This window comes from Triticum dicoccoides, chromosome 5A (assembly GCF_002162155.2).
Source record: "Triticum dicoccoides isolate Atlit2015 ecotype Zavitan chromosome 5A, WEW_v2.0, whole genome shotgun sequence".
Taxonomy (NCBI): Eukaryota; Viridiplantae; Streptophyta; class Magnoliopsida; order Poales; family Poaceae; genus Triticum; species Triticum dicoccoides.
In genome coordinates this window covers 31,365,595-31,385,141 of record NC_041388.1, presented here as the reverse complement: position 1 = coordinate 31,385,141, position 19,547 = coordinate 31,365,595, and the positions used below count along the sequence as shown (strand labels likewise).

At 45.8% G+C, this 19,547-nt stretch overlaps 1 protein-coding gene across 2 annotated transcripts; it reads right to left on the bottom strand.

Annotated features, from left to right (window-relative positions):
* Positions 1–851: 851 nt before the first annotated feature.
* LOC119298915 lies at positions 852–9,613 on the bottom strand. Of its 2 annotated transcripts, none has more exons than XM_037576221.1 (4): positions 8,052–9,613; positions 7,181–7,454; positions 3,174–3,483; positions 852–3,078 (listed from the first exon to the last, which is right to left on the bottom strand). In XM_037576221.1, exons 1-3 carry the CDS (start codon positions 9,549–9,551, stop codon positions 3,188–3,190), a joined length of 2,070 nt encoding a protein of 689 aa, XP_037432118.1. In that variant the 5' UTR covers positions 9,552–9,613; the 3' UTR covers positions 852–3,078; positions 3,174–3,187. The 2 variants fall into 2 exon arrangements, with proteins under 2 accessions (XP_037432118.1, XP_037432117.1); XM_037576220.1 differs by having other exon boundaries at positions 853–3,078; positions 8,040–9,613.
* Between the last annotated feature and the right edge of the window lie 9,934 nt (positions 9,614–19,547).

The window sequence follows — 19,547 nt, the reverse complement described above, 5'->3', positions numbered from 1 at the left end:
ACAGCCATATCATGGAAGTCTTCCAAACAGACCCTAGTGGCTACATCCACCAATCATTCTAAATAATCTCTTTATTTGAGGCAACACGTGAATGTGTATGGCCTCGCAGAATGATAAACCACATACAAAATCATGTGGTAAAGGTTCTATCAAATCTCCAACCATTATCTACGAAGATAATGCAGCTTGTGTTGCTCAAATGCAAACAGGTTACATAAAGAGCAATATCACTAAGCATATTTCTCCTAAATTATTTTCCCCCATCAATTACAAAAGAAAGGGAAGATAAACATTTTGCAAGTCAAATCATGCGATAATCTAGCTGATCTATTCACAAAGTCGCTCCCAGCTTCAACATTTGAAAAATATGTTCATGGGATTGGTATGCGACGACTTCGAGATTTGCAAAGATCAGGGGGAGAGCCTCTCTGAATCATAACCTGTTCAAACATTATATTGCACTCTTTTTCCTTTTATGAGTTTACTCTCATGGTTCTCATCAAGGTTTTTAATGAGGTAATATCAACATAAGAATATATGTCATACATCTTATTTTTCCCTACCGGGGTTTTTAATGAGTGTATACAAGACATATTAATTGTCCTCTAAACTTACCAATGAGTTTTATCCTCAAGGTTTTCTCATATAAGTTATCAAAGAGACGATAACATATGTTGTAACATTTTCTCCTTATTTTTTCTACTGGGTTTTAGTGGAGTTTTAACAACATATCAAGTTCTATTCTCCTCATATTTTTCTCACAGGTTTTTTTGGAGGAGTTATTCAAGATCATATACGCTTGTGATTAAGAGCAATATTCTCAAAGTTATACAAGGATGCAAGACATAGAAGAAGCAGCTTTGTAGAAGGGGGAGTGTTAAGAATAAAGCAACGTCATTAGCGCTAAGAGTCGTCACGTGTGTCCAAAGCGCCGTACGGACGTGAACGTCCGTACGGGCGTCTTCTCGCGCCACGGGTAAAAAATTACAGTCACTGAAGCAATAACATATGTTGCCGGTACATAAACATTGGTCTTCACTAAAAGATTTCACGGCTTAGATCCCTTCGGTGACACCTTAAGTGCCAGCCTCTCCACAAAATCATGAGAACCAGTCCTCTTCTGTCTGGCAATTTCTTGAAAAAAGCAGCAAGAGCCAATCCGGTCCAGAATACTGGGCCAGCTCCGCGGAAGCAAAGCTCTAGGATTTCCACTTTTTGTTTTTCAAAACTTTGGCTTTAGTATAGTCCACTGTAGCACCAAATCAAACAGGACAAGCGTTGTCCCAGGCTAACTCTTCAAGCAAAAATTCTCACCTTATTCAGCAGTGGAGTTTCATATTAGCTTCCACATCTTTCTTGAGCAATCTCCCGCCGCACTTGTGCCGCACTTGTCCCAGGTTTTGCACTTTCATCATTCTTGAGGCTGTAAGCAAATGTGTAGGTAATCATCAGGGTAGAAAGGTCTTTTTTTTTTGACAGAAAGATTGTAAGGGAAGCCCTTACAGTATAGTTGGTGCAACAAACCCAAATTGCAAGTACCATGCCTTAAACCTGGGTGGGTGGGAATACATCAGCCCCTTCCCACCACTAGGCTATGCCTTAGTCACACATATGGTAGAAAAGTCATTTCTTTCATAATGCCAAAATCCCCTTTTCAATCATCAAGCTCGCTCATGTTAAGGATGATACTCGCATAATTTCGGGGAAGCCAATTACCACGCCAGGCCCTGATGCACTTACCATATCCCACTCTCAAGGTGGCACCTTTTTTTAGCAGCTCCAGGCCATGTTCAATACCATGCCACACAGACGAAGCTTCATTCGCGAATACGTCTTCTAATAAATTACCTCTCGGGTAGTAGATTGCTTTCATGAGTCTTGCAGCTAAACTCTTGAGGGTATTGGATCAGTCGTCATGTTTGGCGAGCCAGCAAAGCCTGATTAAAGAGAGTGGTGTCTCTAAAGCCAGTGCCACCTGTTTCTTTGGGTTTAGTGATCAAGTCAAAGTATCCCACGCCCAGCAACACTTCGCTGACCCTCATCCTCTCCCCACCAAAAAATCTTAATAAGTTTTCTGTAATCATCATGGAACCTTGTAGCCAGCTTAAAAATCCCCATTACATAAGTTTGTAAAGCCTAAGCTACAGATTTAAGAAGAATCTCCTTTTCTCCCATAGAAAGATATTCTTCATTCCAGGGAGACAATCTTTTAGCAAACAGGTCTTTAATGGGCTGAAAACGATTTGCTTTCATCCTTCTTCCAGAGTTGGCAACCACATGTACTACTTTTCATCAAAATCACTATGGGTGACTTAGCAAGAACCTTTTGATGTCAACCTGTATATCTGTAGGACTAGCCAACAGACTTGTTGATCCTATGAAACAAACTAGCTACGACTTAATCAAGGATCATCAGTGAAGTGAATACTACACCACTCACCGTTCTCTATATATGTAATATACTACTCCCCTCCATACTCATCCGACTCATGACCGTCGATTCCTTGATGGTGAAGTCATTGTGTCACACCAGATACACCTAGTGCTACTGTGTGACTAGCATGTGGGACCTTGAGGTCAGAGTGTGTGTGTGTGTGTGTGTGTGTGTGTGTGTGACATGTAGGGCCCAAGGCCAGGGGCGTGGGTGGGCTCTGGTGGAGAACCGCGTGAGTGAGTCCTGTACTTAAGAGGCAGATGTATGCAAGATCAAACAGGCTGTTGAAACGAGAATTATTCCTCATCCCTCTCTGCTGTCGTTCTCATCTCCTTCTTCCTCTTCACGCTTTCCTCACCTACCCTGATCCCCTTTTCCCAACCTACTCCAATCACCTCGATCAGGACAGGGGTGTTACACATTGCTACCAAGGTACATACAGTCCTCGTTGAGTCCACTGGCCACAGTGTCTGTAACATATTTGCAATTACTTAGTATGCGGTCATTGTCACACTTCTCCGGATAGTCGACATTGTCACACTCCTCCGGAGCATCAAGTATCTGACCAGCAAGCGACGTCACCATCGCCATCAACTGATTGACTGCTTCCTCAAGCTTGGTTTCATCACCTCCTTTCAGAAGACCTGCCCAATATAAAAGGAAGGAGCAAACTATGAATAAACAAACTAGCTACAACTTAATCAAGGATAATCAGTGAAGTGAATACGACACCCCATACCGTGACTATATATACTACTCCTCTCCATAATAATCCCACTCATGACCGTCGGATTCCTTGATTCTGAAGTCATCGCTACCAAGGTACATGCAGTCCTCATCGAGTCCATCAGCCACAGTGTCCGTAACAAATTCGCTATTAGTTAGTATGCGATCATTGTCGTACTCCTCTGGATAGTCGACATTTTTGAATAAATCCTCCCCGCGAACCATCTTCTCAAACTCCACCTCGTGCCCATGGAATCCCTCCCCACTAGCCGGGTGTACAATCCTGATCCCCTCTTGCTCGCAGAAAAGGCAGCGCACTGGTTCTGCCACACATATGCAGACCATAATTAGTAATCATAGCATGGATTTACAACAACAACAACAACAAAGCCTTTAGTCCCAAACAAGTTGGGGTAGGCTAGAGGTGAAACCCATAAGATCTCGCAACCAACTCATGGCTCTGGCACATGGATAGCAAGCTTCCACGCACCCCTGTCCATAGCTAGCTCTTTGTCGATACTCCAATCCTTCAGGTCTCTCTTAACGGACTCCTCCCATGTCAAAATCGGTCGACCCCGCCCTCTCTTGACATTCTCCGCACGCTTTAGCCGTCCGCTATGCACTGGAGCTTCTGGAGGCCTGCGCTGAATATGCCCAAACCATCTCAAACGATGTTGGACAAGCTTCTCCTCAATTGGTGCTACCCCAACTCTATCTCGTATATCATCATTCCGGACTCGATCCTTCCTCGTGTGGCCACACATCCATCTCAACATACGCATCTCCGCCACACCTAACTGTTGAACATGTCGCCTTTTAGTCGGCCAACACTCCGCGCCATACAACATTGCGGGTCGAACCGCCGTCCTGTAGAACTTGCCTTTTAGCTTTTGTGGCACTCTCTTGTCACAGAGAATGCCAGAAGCTTGGCGCCACTTCATCCATCCGGCTTTGATTCGATGGTTCACATCTTCATCAATACCCCCATCCTCCTGCACCATTGACCCCAAATACCGAAAGGTGTCCTTCCGAGGTACCACCTGGCCATCAAGGCTAACCTCCTCCTCCTCACAGCTAGTAGTACTGAAACCGCACATCATGTACTCGGTTTTAGTTCTACTAAGCCTAAACCCTTTCGATTCCAAGGTTTGTCTCCATAACTCTAACTTCCTATTTACCCCCGTCCGACTATCGTCAACTAGCACCACATCATCCGCAAAGAGCATACACCATGGGATATCTCCTTGTATACCCCTTGTGACCTCATCCATCACCAATGCAAAAAGATAAGGGCTCAAAGCTGACCCCTGATGCAGTCCTATCTTAATCGGGAAGTCATCGGTGTCGACATCACTTGTTCGAACACTTGTCACAACATTATTGTACATGTCGTTGATGAGGGTAATGTACTTTGCTGGGACTTTGTGTTTCTCCAAGGCCCACCACATGACATTCCGCGGTATCTTATCATAGGCCTTCTCCAAGTCAATGAACACCATATGCAAGTCCTTCTTATGCTCCCTATATCTCTCCATAAGTTGTCGTACCAAGAAAATGGCTTCCATGGTCGACCTCCCAGGCATGAAACCAAACTGATTTTTGGTCACGCTTGTCATTCTTCTTAAGCGGTGCTCAATGACTCTCTCCCATAGCTTCATTGTATGGCTCATCAGCTTAATTCCACGGTAATTAGTATAACTCTGAACATCCCCCTTGTTCTTGAAGATTGGTACTAATATACTCCGTCTCCATTCTTCTGGCATCTTGTTTGCCCGAAAAATGAGGTTGAAAAGCTTGGTTAGCCATACTATCGCTATGTCCCCGAGACCTTTCCACACCTCAATGGGGATACAATCAGGGCCCATCGTCTTGCCTCCTTTCATCCTTTTTAAAGCCTCCTTCACCTCAGACTCCTGGATGCGCCGCACAAAACGCATGCTGGTCTCATCAAAGGAGTCATTCAGTTCAATGGTAGAACTCTCATTCTCCCCATTGAACAACTTGTCGAAGTACTCCCGCCATCTATGCTTAATCTCTTCGTCCTTCACCAAGAGTTGGCCTGCTCCGTCTTTGATGCATTTGACTTGGCCAATATCCCTCGTCTTCCTCTCCCGGATCTTAGCCATCTTATAGATGTCCCTTTCACCTTCCTTCGTGCCTAACCGTTGGTAGAGGTCCTCATATGCCCGACCCCTTGCTTCACCAACAGCTCGCTTTGCGGCCTTCTTCGCCATCTTGTACTTCTCTATGTTGTCTGCACTCCTATCCAGGTATAGGCGTCTGAAGCAATCTTTCTTCTCTTTAAGCGCCTTCTGGACATCATCATTCCACCACCAGGTATCCTTATCTTCGCTTCTCCTTCCCCTGGACACTCCAAACTCCTCCGAGGCCACCTTACGAATGCAAGTCGCCATCTTCATCCACACATTGTCCGCATCCCCTCCTTCCTCCCAAGGGCCCTCCTTAAATACCCTCTCCTTGAACACCTGAGCTACCTCCCCCTTGAGCTTCCACCACTTCGTTCTAGCGACCTTGGCATGCTTATCCCGCTGGACACGAATCCGAAAGCGGAAGTCAGCAACCACCAGCTTATGCTGGGGTACAACACTCTCCCCAGGTATCACCTTACAGTCTAGGCACGCACGCCTATCTTCTCTTCTCGAGAGGATGAAATCAATCTGGCTAGAGTGTTGGCCACTACTAAAAGTCACCAGATGTGATTCTCTCTTTCTAAAGAGGGTGTTAGCTACAATCATGTTGTAGGCTAGAGCAAAGCTTAAGACATCTTCTCCTTCTTGATTCTTGATGCCATAGCCAAAGCCCCCATGCGCCCCTTCAAAACCTGTGTTAGATGTACCCACGTGGCCATTGAGGTCTCCTCCTATGAAGAGCTTCTCACCAATCGGTACACTCCTAACCATGTCTTCCAAGCCTTCCCAGAACTCCCTCTTGGTGTTCTCATTGTGGCCTACTTGCGGGGCATATGCGCTGATAACATTGAGAACCAAGTCCTCAGCTACCAGCTTGACCAGGATAATCCGGTCCCCACGTCTCCTGACGTCTACCACTCCATACTTGAGGCTCTTGTTGATCAAGATGCCTACGCCATTTCTGTTTGCAGTCGTCCCCGTGTACCACAGCTTGAAGCCGGTATCCTCCACCTCCTTCGCCTTCTGTCCTCTCCATTTGGTTTCTTGGACGCAAAGGATATCAACACCTCTCCTCACTGCTGCATCAACTAGCTCCCGAAGCTTCCCTGTCAGAGACCCTACGTTCCAGCTACCTAAGCGAATCCTCCTAGGCTCGGCTAGCTTCCTTACCCTTCGCACTCGTCGAGTCAAATGCGAAGACCCTTGCTCATTTTCCACTACATCCGGGCGCCGATGTAGCACGCCACTAAGGATGCGACGACCCGATCCTCGCTCACTTGCCACCGTATCCGGATCAAGATACGGCGCGCCACTTGGGGGGTGACGGCACGGCCCTTGCCCATTTTCCACCACACCCGGGTTCCGATGTGGCGCGTCGCTGAGAGGGTTACGCCCCAACGAAAATCTTTTGGGTTTCATCTCCATAAGAGTGGCTGAGTTTTTACGTTGGCTCGCCAAGCCTATCACAACCCTCCTCCTTTACCCGGGCTTGGGACCGGCTATGTTGAGACAACATAGGAAGACATCATAGCATGGATTTAAATGCACTTATTTTTTACAACAAAAAGGGCACCACTGGTATTTAACCTGCAGAATATATAAACATATCCTTTCTATCTTGACTTCAGAAGTTAGATTCTGGTTAGCTGACTGTGTGCGTGTGTGTGTGTGTGTGTGTGTATTATCATATACTCCCTCCATCCCAAAAAGCTTGTCGCTCAAATGGGCTCAAATGGATGGATGGAGGGAGTATATGGGTAGCCGTGTGCGGTATGAGCATGAGAACAGTTAATGAAGATCATTATCAATCTGATGAAAAAAGAATCTTAAACAAAAGAACGGGAGCATATATATATATATATATATATACCAGCCCCTGGTAGTGGAAACTCCACAGGGCAGCATAGAAGCTGGCTATCCTGGTCGTCGTTCTTGTTGCTAAGCTCAGCAAAGAAGAGTACTGGAACTGAACCTACAGAGCCAACATTCCGGGTCACCAGAAAGTTGGCATGTGTGTGGTGGTAGTAGTCCTCTTCAACAGGATCTTTTTTCTTTTGCATCATGATGGAGTGCATACTCTCGTCAGGACCAGACACATATGTATTCACACCGCAGACCACATGAAGCTGATAACATGCTTGTTCCTATAAGATGGGGAAAAAAAACGAGCAAATCAGCAAATGTGGCATAGAATTAAGAGAAAACTAATTGCTCATCTTTTAAAACAACTTCGCTCTCATAGCAAATTTGCTCTTATAGCACTACTTATTTGCGAACTACTCTACATCTCCCACCAACAATGCTTCTACTGCCACCCAGCCCATTGGTCCAAGTGTTAGCTCAAATCATGCACTCAAACAAAAATCTTCTTGGCCTTGTCCAAACTCTGTTTACATGGTGCTGTGGTGGCCACGGCTCAGCGGGATAATCAAAAGGAATACCTAAATGGACATTATGGGCTTATCACAAGAAATGCAGCCTATTCAGACAAGCTAATAAGCGTCAATGGAGGTCGGTAGCAGCAAGTTCGTTCCACCACATATTTTGATCAAGCAGGCCTTCTAACTGATGGAATTTCTATTAAAAAGTGCTTAGGTGTCCGCGGGGTAATTAATTAATCAAAGGAGGTCGGTAGCAAGTTCCACCAGCTGTTTGATCAAGTAGGATTTTGGTTGATGGAATTTGGACACAAACAAATATAGAGGTATCTGAGGGATAAACTAACTCACTGAATTCTGCACCTCATATCTGCTTAGTGCAGCCTTGACCTTTCTGGAGATTCTTCTATGAGCCCTTCGCTGTATGCGTCCCTCATACATGGTAAGATCGAGCCGTCGTTTATAAATGGCAACTGGTTGCTTCTGCTGGACTAAAATGCCAGTGGAATGGAAAGCAGATGACAATAGCATGGCAAGCTGCTGGACACATTGAGAAGAGAGCTGTTGTTGTCCCCCATTATCTGACAGCAGTGACAGGACTGCAGGCGTCTTGCAAGAGCTGAGGAATCCTGCTTGGGCATCGGGTCTGGGGTGCCATGCCGCAGTTGCAGCAGCCCTGAAGGCTTCTTGTTCTTCCTGGACACTGCTGCAGTGCTTTGTCGCGGTCATGTTGAGATCCGTGTCGAGCAGGAACCTTATGGCCTGATCGGCGTTGAGATCTTTGTCACGGGTGCAGAGGAAAGAGACAAGTCCGTAAAAGGATTGTGCTTCAATCCGCATCAGGTTCAAGGTGCCGAGGATGTCGAGCTCGTCCAGTTGACTCAGTGGTGGGAAGGTGGCTTCATACCAGATGGTGTTAACGATGATGTTGGTGACAGGATCGAAAGGGCCGTAGCAATGGCCAGCCTTGAGCATGCTACGGTGGTAACGAGACCTCAGCTCGCCGCCCGGCAACCTGGCCAGTGCCTGCAGGTAGAAACCATGGATCGTATGTAGGAGCACTCGCCTTAGTGACCAAGAATACTGGTGGGTCACCTTGGCGGCGCGCTCACTGCGACGGGCTGCAAGCTCCCATGGCCTGATGAGGCTGCTGGCTATGCCAACAGGAGCAGGACAAGGGACATCTGCCGTCTGCTTGGCCAGAGTGTGGAGGATGTCGCCGGGGGAATTGGGCCGCACCGCCAAGAGCAAGGAGACGGCCTTCTCGAGGGTGTCGAGGGAGGAGCACAAGGACAGCCAAACGCCTGCGAGCTCGGAGGGACACGGATGCTTGGCGGCCACCATTGCGCACTTGAGAGCGAGCTTGAGGGCGCCATTGGTGGCCGCGGAGCCTGGGCGGAAGCACTTGGTGCGGCGGTCCTCGACGACGATGCGCGCAGCAACGAGGGGGCCGGCTTCGGCGAGGACAAGGTACCTGACGGCCTCCCAGTCGGTGAGGTGAGGGAAGAAGCATGTGAGGAAGGCGACGAGGCCGTCGAGGGAGCGCTGCTTCATGTCCTTGTCGACGCCGACGAGCGCCGAGGCCCCGTCGACGGGATCTGCGGCGGCGGCAAGCAGGGCGCTGACGACTATGTTGGAGACCGGATCGAGCAGGCCGACGGAGGTCGCCGCATCGAGGAACCGTCGCAGATAGAGGTGCGAGGCGAGCAGCTTGACGGCTTCGTCGCGGTGGTGCTCGATCTTGCGGAGGAGGAGTGATGTGTCCTGCTCCCTCTCCTTCCACGGCAGGGCGCCATCATCAGACAGCGACGTACCGTAGACGCGGAGATGGCCGGTGCTGGCGTTGGCTCTCAGCTTGGCCATGGCCGGAGAGCTCGCCGGAGACCCAGCGACAGAGGTTTGGGGGATTGGGGAATTGCGGATGGAACCCTACCTCTGCTTCACTTCTTGGGCCGGCCCATTAGATGACTTCCTTTTTTTTATCATCTTTTTTTGTTCTTTCCATGTCGTTTTTCTTACTTGTTTCCTTGTTCCTTTTTCTTACTTGAGGAGAATGTTTTCCCTTTTCCTCCTTCTTAAAAAAAACTTGTTTCCTTTTTCCTGTTTTTATATTTTATTTTCTATTCCTTTCATTTTCCGTTTTTATATGTTCATTTCCCTTTTGTTGTATAAAGGATTGCATTTGATTTGCTCATAATTATTGTTTGTTTAGATTTCTTTCCAATTTTATTTTTTTTTCTTAGTCTTCTATCTCTGTTTTTTTTCTGCCTCCGCCGCTGCTCGTCTCTAGCATGCTTCGGATAACTAGTAAGATTGCACGTACAACGCACGATAGCATAATAGAAAAAAAACTCATTAATCTAGTTAGACTTATGAACCAAGAAAACATCATATATAAACTTCCATATGCAAGATTTAACTTAATAGTTGCAGAGAAAATTTTTTGTAAGATTTTTGAAACTCTCTAGTTGCAAGTTGCAATGCATAGACAAACATGTATCTAATCATTGTAAAAATTGCATGGTCATCCAAAAATCTAATAGCACCAATGAGCCGTAATCATCTCAAGCATCAGTACACTCACATTCCATCAAAAACAAGCATATTATTTTTGAAAACTTGACAGCAGCAATGTCGTATCTATTAGTAGGAGCAGACAGTTTTATAACCAGATCCATAGAGCTTGGCAAAGGCCCAAACAGCAGCCAAAATCATCCTCGACAGCTCTAACAAAAGCATGTCCCCTTATCCTCACTAACCCTGATCATTCCCTCCTGAAAAAACTAACTCTGATCTCGGATGTGGCATCGCCGATTCCCCTGTAACTTATGAGATATCATGCCAATGTACAAGCTCCAAGAATATGTACTAAAGCAACATCTTTTGGATGGCACGCATAAAAATCGAGAATTCCATTGTCTACACTGATTAAGTCTACTAAGTTTTCTATTTTTGCAATGAACTTCAGGAACTTGAGGCATCTGATTTCCGCTTGTCAATGTCAGCTTGCCACGATGTGTATGCTTTAGGACACTGAATATCTGTTGGATGACACGAGAGCAGCAAACTGAATATCCTTTTGCTCCTCCCTCACCTGAGCAAGTCCTTGGTAGACTGTGATGTGTGTGGATCGGACGGGAGAAGAAGAGAAGGACTGCAATGTGTGTGGATTGGAAGGAAGAAGAAGAGACCCCCCCTCGCCCGCCTCTTCTATGGCCCTCCCGCCTGGGTAGTGCATGGGCAGGGGCTGCTGGCCGGAGGAGGAATCGAAATCGGGAAGAGGGTTATGGCCACAGGAGGCACAAGACACATCCACAACAATCTCGCAAGATCCAAGCCCAACCACAACACCAATCCAGCGCGTTGTGTGGCCTCGTCCGCTATCAGCGCTGCGGCAAGTTACCGACCCCGCGGTCGTCACACGGGATCGAGGAGCAGTTGCACGCCTGCACCACCATGCGGCAACCCTCAAGGTCCTCCTCGCTGATGTGATGAGCACCGTCATCGTTGGCGATGGATGCGATGAGGGCGCGAGAGGAGTTGACGATCCGTGTTAGGGGCGCGGCCGAGTATCTGGAGCACTGAGCGGACGGGGGATGGAGCGGGCGGCCGAGCATCTGGAGCACTGAGCTCGCGGCAGTCTTGCTCCTCATCGGTGAGCGCCCGGTCGAGCACCAAGAGCAGCCTACTCCCCGCGGCGGTGGGTGAGTCGGAGCGGGGCGAGGGAGAGGAGATGGTGGTCGCCCTTTCAGTCCTCTGGCGCACGCTTGTCGTGTGGGATGGGAGATCCCTGCCTACGGCGCGTGGGGTGGCGGCGAAGAACCTACGGGCGACAGGGCCGTGGGAGAGGTAAGCGGGCAAGGGGAGGGAGCAGTTTTTTTCAAGAAAGAGGTGGAGAGAAACAAGGAAGATAATCTTCGGTTGTTTCCGCAATTAAGGGGGTCGTGGGAGGAAAATCAGACTAATTCGTTCCACAAATCAGGCAGGGTGGGCCGCGTGGATCGAAGGATGCGGAGCGCGAACGATTGACAGACGTGTCTGCTTGGCAGAACATTTGATCTGAGACATTGATCTGGTCGGCTGACCATTGGCGTAATATGGATAGTAGAATGTGTTTAACTTAATTTAATCGAAGAGTCCTGGTTATCTCATGTACAATTTGTTGTGTGGCTTTAGGGGAGTTTATGTTTGCTCTTTTAATAGTAGTATAGAAAAGGAGAGGCAGTGGCGGAGGCAGAAATATTCTTTAGGTGTGACGAAATTTATAAAGTAGAAAGCTATGGGACGTGAATTTTTGGGACATGCGGCTACGCGCTGACGTTATCCCGGTCGTCCGGCAAGGCGTCGTGATTGCTACTTAATATAGGCCCTGCGCGATGCGGTGCGGGTTATTAGTAGGCCGAGGTGAATACGTAGCGATATACCTCACAGGAGTGGGCCAGGTCTCATTTATTTTCGTATGAATACTAGTGTGTCTGGTAGGGGCGCCCCTTGCAGGGTTGGTCGGTCATAACTGCTCTGGACGTGGTGCACTGTACTAGTTCTTCTTCAAGCTGTGTCCTATGGGTAAGTAGAAGAACAAGACGAGCAGAAACGGATGCACAGGTTAGCGTATTGACACTGAGCTTGCTCCTGCGCTTCTTGGGTACAAGTACGAACGCGCTGACTTATATCCATCATGTCCGTCCCTTAGCATGTCAGTATTTTTGGGAGAGAGTTTTGGATCGGGGTGCTAGGGGGCGTGGGAGTTGCCTGTTTTCCTGACTTCGACTATTTTTGTTAGCCATTCGGGGAGGCTTGACATCGTGTGAGAGGTAACTGAAGATGACCAAACCGACAAATTTGCAGATTTGTTGGATTTTGTGGAGGCTATTCCAGGAATAGATCTGGTTGACTCAGATGAGGTTAAACATCAGAGGGTGGATAACAGATATGTAGCCCTTGACGATACAGTTGGAGGAGTTAAAAGGGATGATTTGATTATGCCATGTGTTAGAATTATTCTTTTGATTGCAATTTTTTGTTGGTAACTTACCAAGCTGGCCACTTTGTACCATGTGTTAGAATTTGTCATCTTAGTCTCACATGTCCTTCTTTTGCCCGATGCGTGCAGGAAAATGAGAGCATCGATGCATGACGAGCGAACAGCAAGCACTGGAAACGACCCCTAACCTGATTTTCAGATATAACGATTGCACTCCTTTAAAATAACATACTCCACTTGTTTCAAAACACAGATTCCACTCATTTCACTTAATTCAAACAAATAATTTCAATCATTTACAAAAATAAAAATTTCATTAGTTTAGAACAACACACTTCACTCATTTATTTCACTCCTTTAAAAAAAAGATTCCACTCCTTTCACTCGATTCAAACAAATGTTTCCAATAATTTATTTAAAATGACTTATTCACTCGTTTATTTCATTCCTTTCAACAACAAAAAAAGATTCCACCCATTTCACTCTATTCAAACAAATATTTTCAATCATTAAAAAAATGATTATGCTCGTTTAAAACAACATACTCCATTCACTCATTTCTAAAAACCGATTCCACTCATTTCACTTCATTCAAATAAATAATGTCAATCATTTTCAAAAAGAATGATTTCATTCTCTTAGAATGACATATTTCAGTCGTTCATTCAACTCCTTAAAAAAACAGATTCCGGTCATTTCAAACTAAGAATTTCAATTATTTTCAAAAAATGATTTCACTTGTTTCACAAAACATATTACACTCATTTCAATCAATTCAAAATTAAAAAATACAATCATTTTAAAAACAAATAGTGATTCACCCCTTTAAAACGACACATTTCACTCTTTTATAATTCACTCGTTTAGAAAGGAAGATTGAAACATTCGCTAGATATCGGTATCGGTGCACTCTTCTAAAAAATTCGCTCTTCTATAAAACTAATTTTACTAAAATAAACTTCAACTCCTTGTCAAGAAACATGTTTTCTCTCATTTTAAGAAAATAAGTACGCTACAATCAAAATCAGACTCGCCTGTCAAACTAAGCCAAAGGGTATCCGTTGGGTGATTTCAAAGACAAAAAGCCGTGAAATGTTTGCATTAATTACTTGCTGGCTGACTTGATGGGCTGCAGGGGGTTCCTGGGTGGTGCAGGCCCGGCTTAATTTACGTATACTCAATTCACTGCTCTTTTGAATGAATGACGTTGCCTTGTGGGCCATCTGCTGGCCAGGGCGTAGGTAATACTCCTGCTATACCGCTTGCATGCATCTCACTATACATGCTAGTTGTATTAGGATGGCACGAATCACGTGGAAACGAGCGGGCCTGATACCGACCGCGCGTGCCACCATGTCTACTCATGATTATTCGGTAACTAGTATACGAGTATGTATGTACACGTGACAGGAAATATGTCTGCTAGACTACAAACTATAGATATGGCGGACACCAAAGCTTGCCGGATAGCTGACTCCACGTAAGAGAGGAGGATAACTTAGATATAAGTTCTATATTATGGACATAAATTCTGAGTTTATTTCCCATTATGTCTAATAGTACGAGAAAAGTCCACATTTCAACCCTCAACTAACCACGGCGTTTGATTGTCAACCCTCAACTCTAAAACCGGTCGGATTTCAACCCTGAACTTGTCACACTGTCCACTTTACCCCCCTTGACTCGGTTTGAGGCTAGTCAAGTGGTTTTGACCCGGTCAAAGCTGACTGGGCAGCCCAGTTAGCATGCCACGTGTAAATCTAAAAAATGGATGATTCTCTCAATCTATAAATCCATTAAAGTTGAAAATTTCCCAGGTATCTAAACATCATATGAGTGTTGTTGTGTAAAAATTTCAGAATTTTTTGGGCACTTTTTTTTCGGTTCAAAATTTTGACCGAATAGTGGCTGAATTTGAAAAATTGATGGTTCTCTCAATCTATAAATCCATTTAAGTTGAAAATTTCCCAGCTATCTAAACATCATATGAGTGTTGTTGTGTAAAAATTTCAGAATTTTCTGGGCACTTTTTTTCGGTTCAAAATTTTGACTGAATAGTGGCTGAATTTGAAAATTTGATGGTTCTCTCAATCTATAAATCCATTTAAGTTGAAAATTTCCCAGCTATCTGAACATTATATGAGTGTTGTTGTGTAAAAATTTCAGAATTTTCTGGGCACTTTTTTTTCGGTTCAAAATTTGGGCAGCATTTTGGTACCATTTGGTAGCATTTGGTCATCATACGGAAAAGATGATTGCAAACACACATAGATGTCTCAAATAGAAAACATAGATGTCTCACACACAATACATAGATGAGGTCTCACACACAACACATAGATGTCTCACACAATACATAATGCATTTCTGGCAAGCAGCGATGTTGCTAGCTGATTCATGATTGAAATCCAAGCAGCCTTCGAAACCCCGCATACTTCTTTGTGTGCTTGACAACTCTGCTGCTAGCTCTAGCGCTAGAATTGCCGGTAGATACATTAACATTGACATTGGAGCTTCTTTGCACATTAATTGTATTTCCGGAGAAATTGTTGGACCTGCTGCTGCTTCCAGTTGGCGCCCTTCTCTTTGGGTTAGGTGCAGCCACTTCCTCAGTGGCCTTCCTTTTGCTCTGCCTAGTGCTGCTCTGGCGTGAAGGCTACAAGAAACATGGCAAATGTTAGTTATATATACATGATAGTGTAATCAGGTTTGCTCATGCATATTTCCTGGATAGTGTACCATATCTGGCCCTTGACTAGCACATGGTGCTTCGCTACTTGTTGCAGTTTGGCTTGCAGCAGGATGTTTGGAAGCAGCTGATGGTGCTTTGCTTCTAGCAGGACCTTGGCCTTGCTCAGGAGTTGGTGTATTTGAACTCCCTGTGCCATTTCTTGCTTTGCATGATGTCCTGTTGTGCCCATGTAGCTTGCACATGCTGCATCTTATCTTTGTACCTCTCTTAGAAACCCTAGTGGCACATCTTGGCTTCTCTTGTTGCTCTCTGGTCCTTTGCTTTTTCTTCCTACCGGGCATCGTAATCTCCCCTGGTGGATTAGGTCTTGGCCTCTCAGACACAGGCCATGCAGGTCTGCCTTCCACAGGTTGAAGGCAAAAAGCATAAGTTTTCTTGAATGCTTCTATGCTATAGCACTTGTCAATGTAATCATCTATGTTGTTGGTTTTGAAAAAAATGCATGATATAGCATGAGGGCATGGAAGACCAGATAGTTGCCAATATCTACAACTACATGTCCACTCTTCTAGATTCACTTGGAACCTATGTTCTCTATGAGTCACCTCATATAAATCTTCACCATTCCAAATAGCATGACAATAGGCAGAGGCATTTATGCTTTTCTTCAGTTTTCTAAGTACCGTGGGACAAATGGTGCCAGTCCACTTGTCGGACTCGGTTCTTTGATATTCTATCCTAGCCATTATCTTCACCCTAATGGCTTCAAACATGCTGATTGCTGGCAAACAGCGAGGCTCCACGATCCACTTACTAAAAGACTCGCAAATGTTGCTGTCTACCGAGTCACAATTAGAGCCCAACCTGAACCAAGCCCTGCTCCAATGGTGTGGGTCAGTTTTCATCACATCCCTTGCCCCTTCAACAGTCTCTTGTGCTAACTTCGCTCTTGCAAGATTGAAAAGCATTGGAGAACTAGCTTTTGCACATGCCCAAAATAGCTTCTGCCATTCCTTCTCTCTGTAGGTCTTCCTCCAGTTTGCATACAAGTGCCTTGCGCAATTCCTATGCTCTGCTCTTGGTAGCCAATTTTCAACAGCCTTGAGAATACCCTACAAGCAACGACAACATGAGTCAGAACATACAACATACAACACAATGTAATATGATAAAATGTGATTAAAAGAGAATTACTTTCTGCTGATCAGAAATAATAACATAGTTCGATCCATCTCCAAGTTTTAAGTCTGAGCACAACAAGCTAACAAACCAATCCCAGGTTTCATTGGTCTCTTTGTCTACAAGTGCCCACGCTATCGGATACATCTGATGGTTTGCATCTCTTCCAATTGCACTCAACACCTCTCCTCCTCTCCCCTTCAAGAAACAGCCATCCAAACCTATGACTTTTCTGCATCCAGCCAGAAAACCTTTCTTACAAGCATCAAAACATATATAGAATTTGTCAAAGGTTGGAACTTCATTGTCAGGGTTTAGCTTCACTATGCAAGTAGAACCAGGATTGCTTCTAAGAAGCTCTAGCTGATAATCGAAGACTTGGCTATATTCACCCAATTTTGACTCTTGAATCCTTTTTGAGACAATTGCCTTAGCTCTCTTGATCTTCGATATGTGTACATTAGCAAACATCTCCTCCTGCACCGTGGCCTTCAAATTTTGGACTGACCAGTCAGTGTTTGACTTGATCAAATTCTTAAACTTGTTGGCTATTCTGGTGCATGTCACCAACTTGTTGTCTCTCCTCTTTGGGCATGTGTGCTCATCAATGAAAGAAGTAATCTACCAGCTTTCAAACTTGCTAGTCTTCCTCGCTAAACAAACCCATTTGCAAGTTGGCCAAGTGCACTTTGCTCTCACCCTGTCACCCTCATCCTTAATGAATTTTATTTCCTTCCTCTTCCTAAGACCATAGTCCACTATTGCCTCTTTGAACTGTTTCTTTCCACTAAACTTCATTCCCAAACTGAATTTCTTCACCTCAGCCTGACTCGAATACTTTGGAAACTCGGACTCATGAACAACAAGCTGACCATCACTATCTTCATCATATGATTCATCATCTTCATAACTTGAGTCAGCTACTATCTTTTTTTTGTCGGAGGTGCAATGGCCTTCTCTATAGCAGTGATGTCCTTGCCCTTGCCCTTGCTCTTGCTCTTGAAATCCTTGTACTTCTGCCTAATCTCCTCCACCTCATCATCGGATGTTGAGAAATCCGATAACACAAAGTCACTATCGGATGAAGAATCGGTACCATTGCCATCAACAGCATCACTTTGATTTGATTCCTCTTTACCACCAGCAGGTACTTCATCATCCCCAAAACTTTGCTTTGAATTCTCATCACCGCCCGCGGGTACTTCATCATCCCTATAACTTTGTTGTTCTGGCTCATTACTACTAATGTCCTCAACATATATGTCCACTACACCTCCATCTGTTTCATATGAGAGCATGTACTTCACGGAATTTTCATCAACTAATGCCATCAATCCATCAGACAATTGTTTTCCAGGATATAACCAAATGCAGCATCCTGATTACTCCTTGTCGAGCGACACTGTAATGCACTTTCAGATTTAGAATGAGAGTGCGTAAGGACAAACTGCGCCGCTCAACATGAGCAATTTCCTCGCTGCCTCCAACATATTCCAAATTTTGACCCTCACGCACAAATGCACCATTGAAATGGAATCGCACAACAAAGAAATCCAGAGGATCCATTCAATCTACAAGAGATGAGAAAACATAATAAGAAATCATTACTACGATTTCAGCAACAGAGAGAGGGGGAAAATCACTATTAACAAGGGGTGCAAGGGCAGGACCAGCAGCAGCAGCTAGCCCAAGCTAGCAGCTTGCCGGCGGTGGCAGCACCAACAACTCGCCCAAGCTAGCAGCAGCAGCTCGCCGGCGGCTAGGGTTAGCAGCAGCAACTAAAATCTAAGGGAAACAGAGGGAGGAAGGGAGGGAAGAGAGGGCAAACCTGCGGTGGAGGTGGGGGTGGTGGCCACGGCCGGCGGCGTTCCAGGCCGCGGTGGAGGTGGTGGCCGCGGCCGGCAGCGTTCCAGGCCGCGGTGGAGGTGGTGGCCGCGGGCGGCGGCGTCCCAGGCCGCGGTGGAGGTGGTGGCCGCGGGCGGCGGCGTCCCAGGCAGCGGTGGAGGTGCTGGCCCCGGGCGGCGGCGTCCCAGGCGGCGGTGGCGGCGTGCCCGGTTACCGGTCGCCGGCGAGGAGGTCGTGACTGCGGGCGGCGGCGACCAACGCGGCGGCAGGTCGATTTGGATCGGGGTGAGACTGAACAAACGAGAGAGAGATGGGCATAAGGTTGGACCTGTGTGCGTGGCATGCTGACTGGGCTGCCCAGTCAGCTTTGACCGGGTCAAAACCACTTGACTAGACTCAAACCGAGTCAAGGGGTGTAAAGTGGACAGTGTGACAAGTTCAGGGTTGAAATCCGACCGGTTTTAGAGTTGAGGGTTGATAATCAAATGCCGTGGTTAGTTGAGGGTTGAAATGTGGACTTTTCTCAATAGTACACATGGGTTGCTCATTGCCTCACAGACTTTGGTCGTTCGGAAGTTAGTAGTACATGTTGGCTACGGCAAGGAACCCTATGTATCGAGCAGCTTGTAGCATAGGATTGTAAGTTTGTAACCGTTGCAACTATGGAATAAAACTAAATGTTGCACTCACAAAAAATGCTGCTAAATAAACAAAAAGAACTTCCCAGCTCCTCGCTAATACTATGTAAGTAAGAAAACCTTAAAACTATACTTATGCCATGGTTTTTGGCAGCTTTTCTCCAACATAGAAGTTTAGCCGAAGAGGTTATAGGAGAGGAAAACATGCTGCTAGTTCCAAATAACATAAAAAAAACGATGGTGCAAGAATAAGCGTGTAATTTAGCTCGCAAGTGGTGGAGAGAACAGTAGTCTGAGTGGATGACTCTCGGAAGAAAGAGACGACATGCTACTATTTTCTCTAAATAATTTTTTGTGTCAGAACACACACAAAGTGAGAAAGATGATGGACCCTCGTGGAAGCAAGAAGAAAAAAACATTACGCCATACTTCTGATTTCACATCACTGGATCATCACAATAGATAGAAGATAGGGAGAAACATTCAGTGGTGGAGGCAGGGGGTGCCAGCCAGGGCCCTGC

Bases quoted from the DNA above. Each gene is read 5' to 3' on its own strand.
- LOC119298915 (XM_037576220.1), bottom strand. From the start codon at position 9,551: ATGGCCAAGCTGAGAGCCAACGCCAGCACCGGCCATCTCCGCGTCTAC. The intron at 7,455-8,039 runs GTGAGTTAGTTT...CCCATCTTATAG, and splicing joins GATATGAGGTGCAGAATTCA to GAACAAGCATGTTATCAGCT. The intron at 3,484-7,180 runs GTATATATATAT...TATGTGTGGCAG, and splicing joins GTTTCCACTACCAGGGGCTG to AACCAGTGCGCTGCCTTTTC.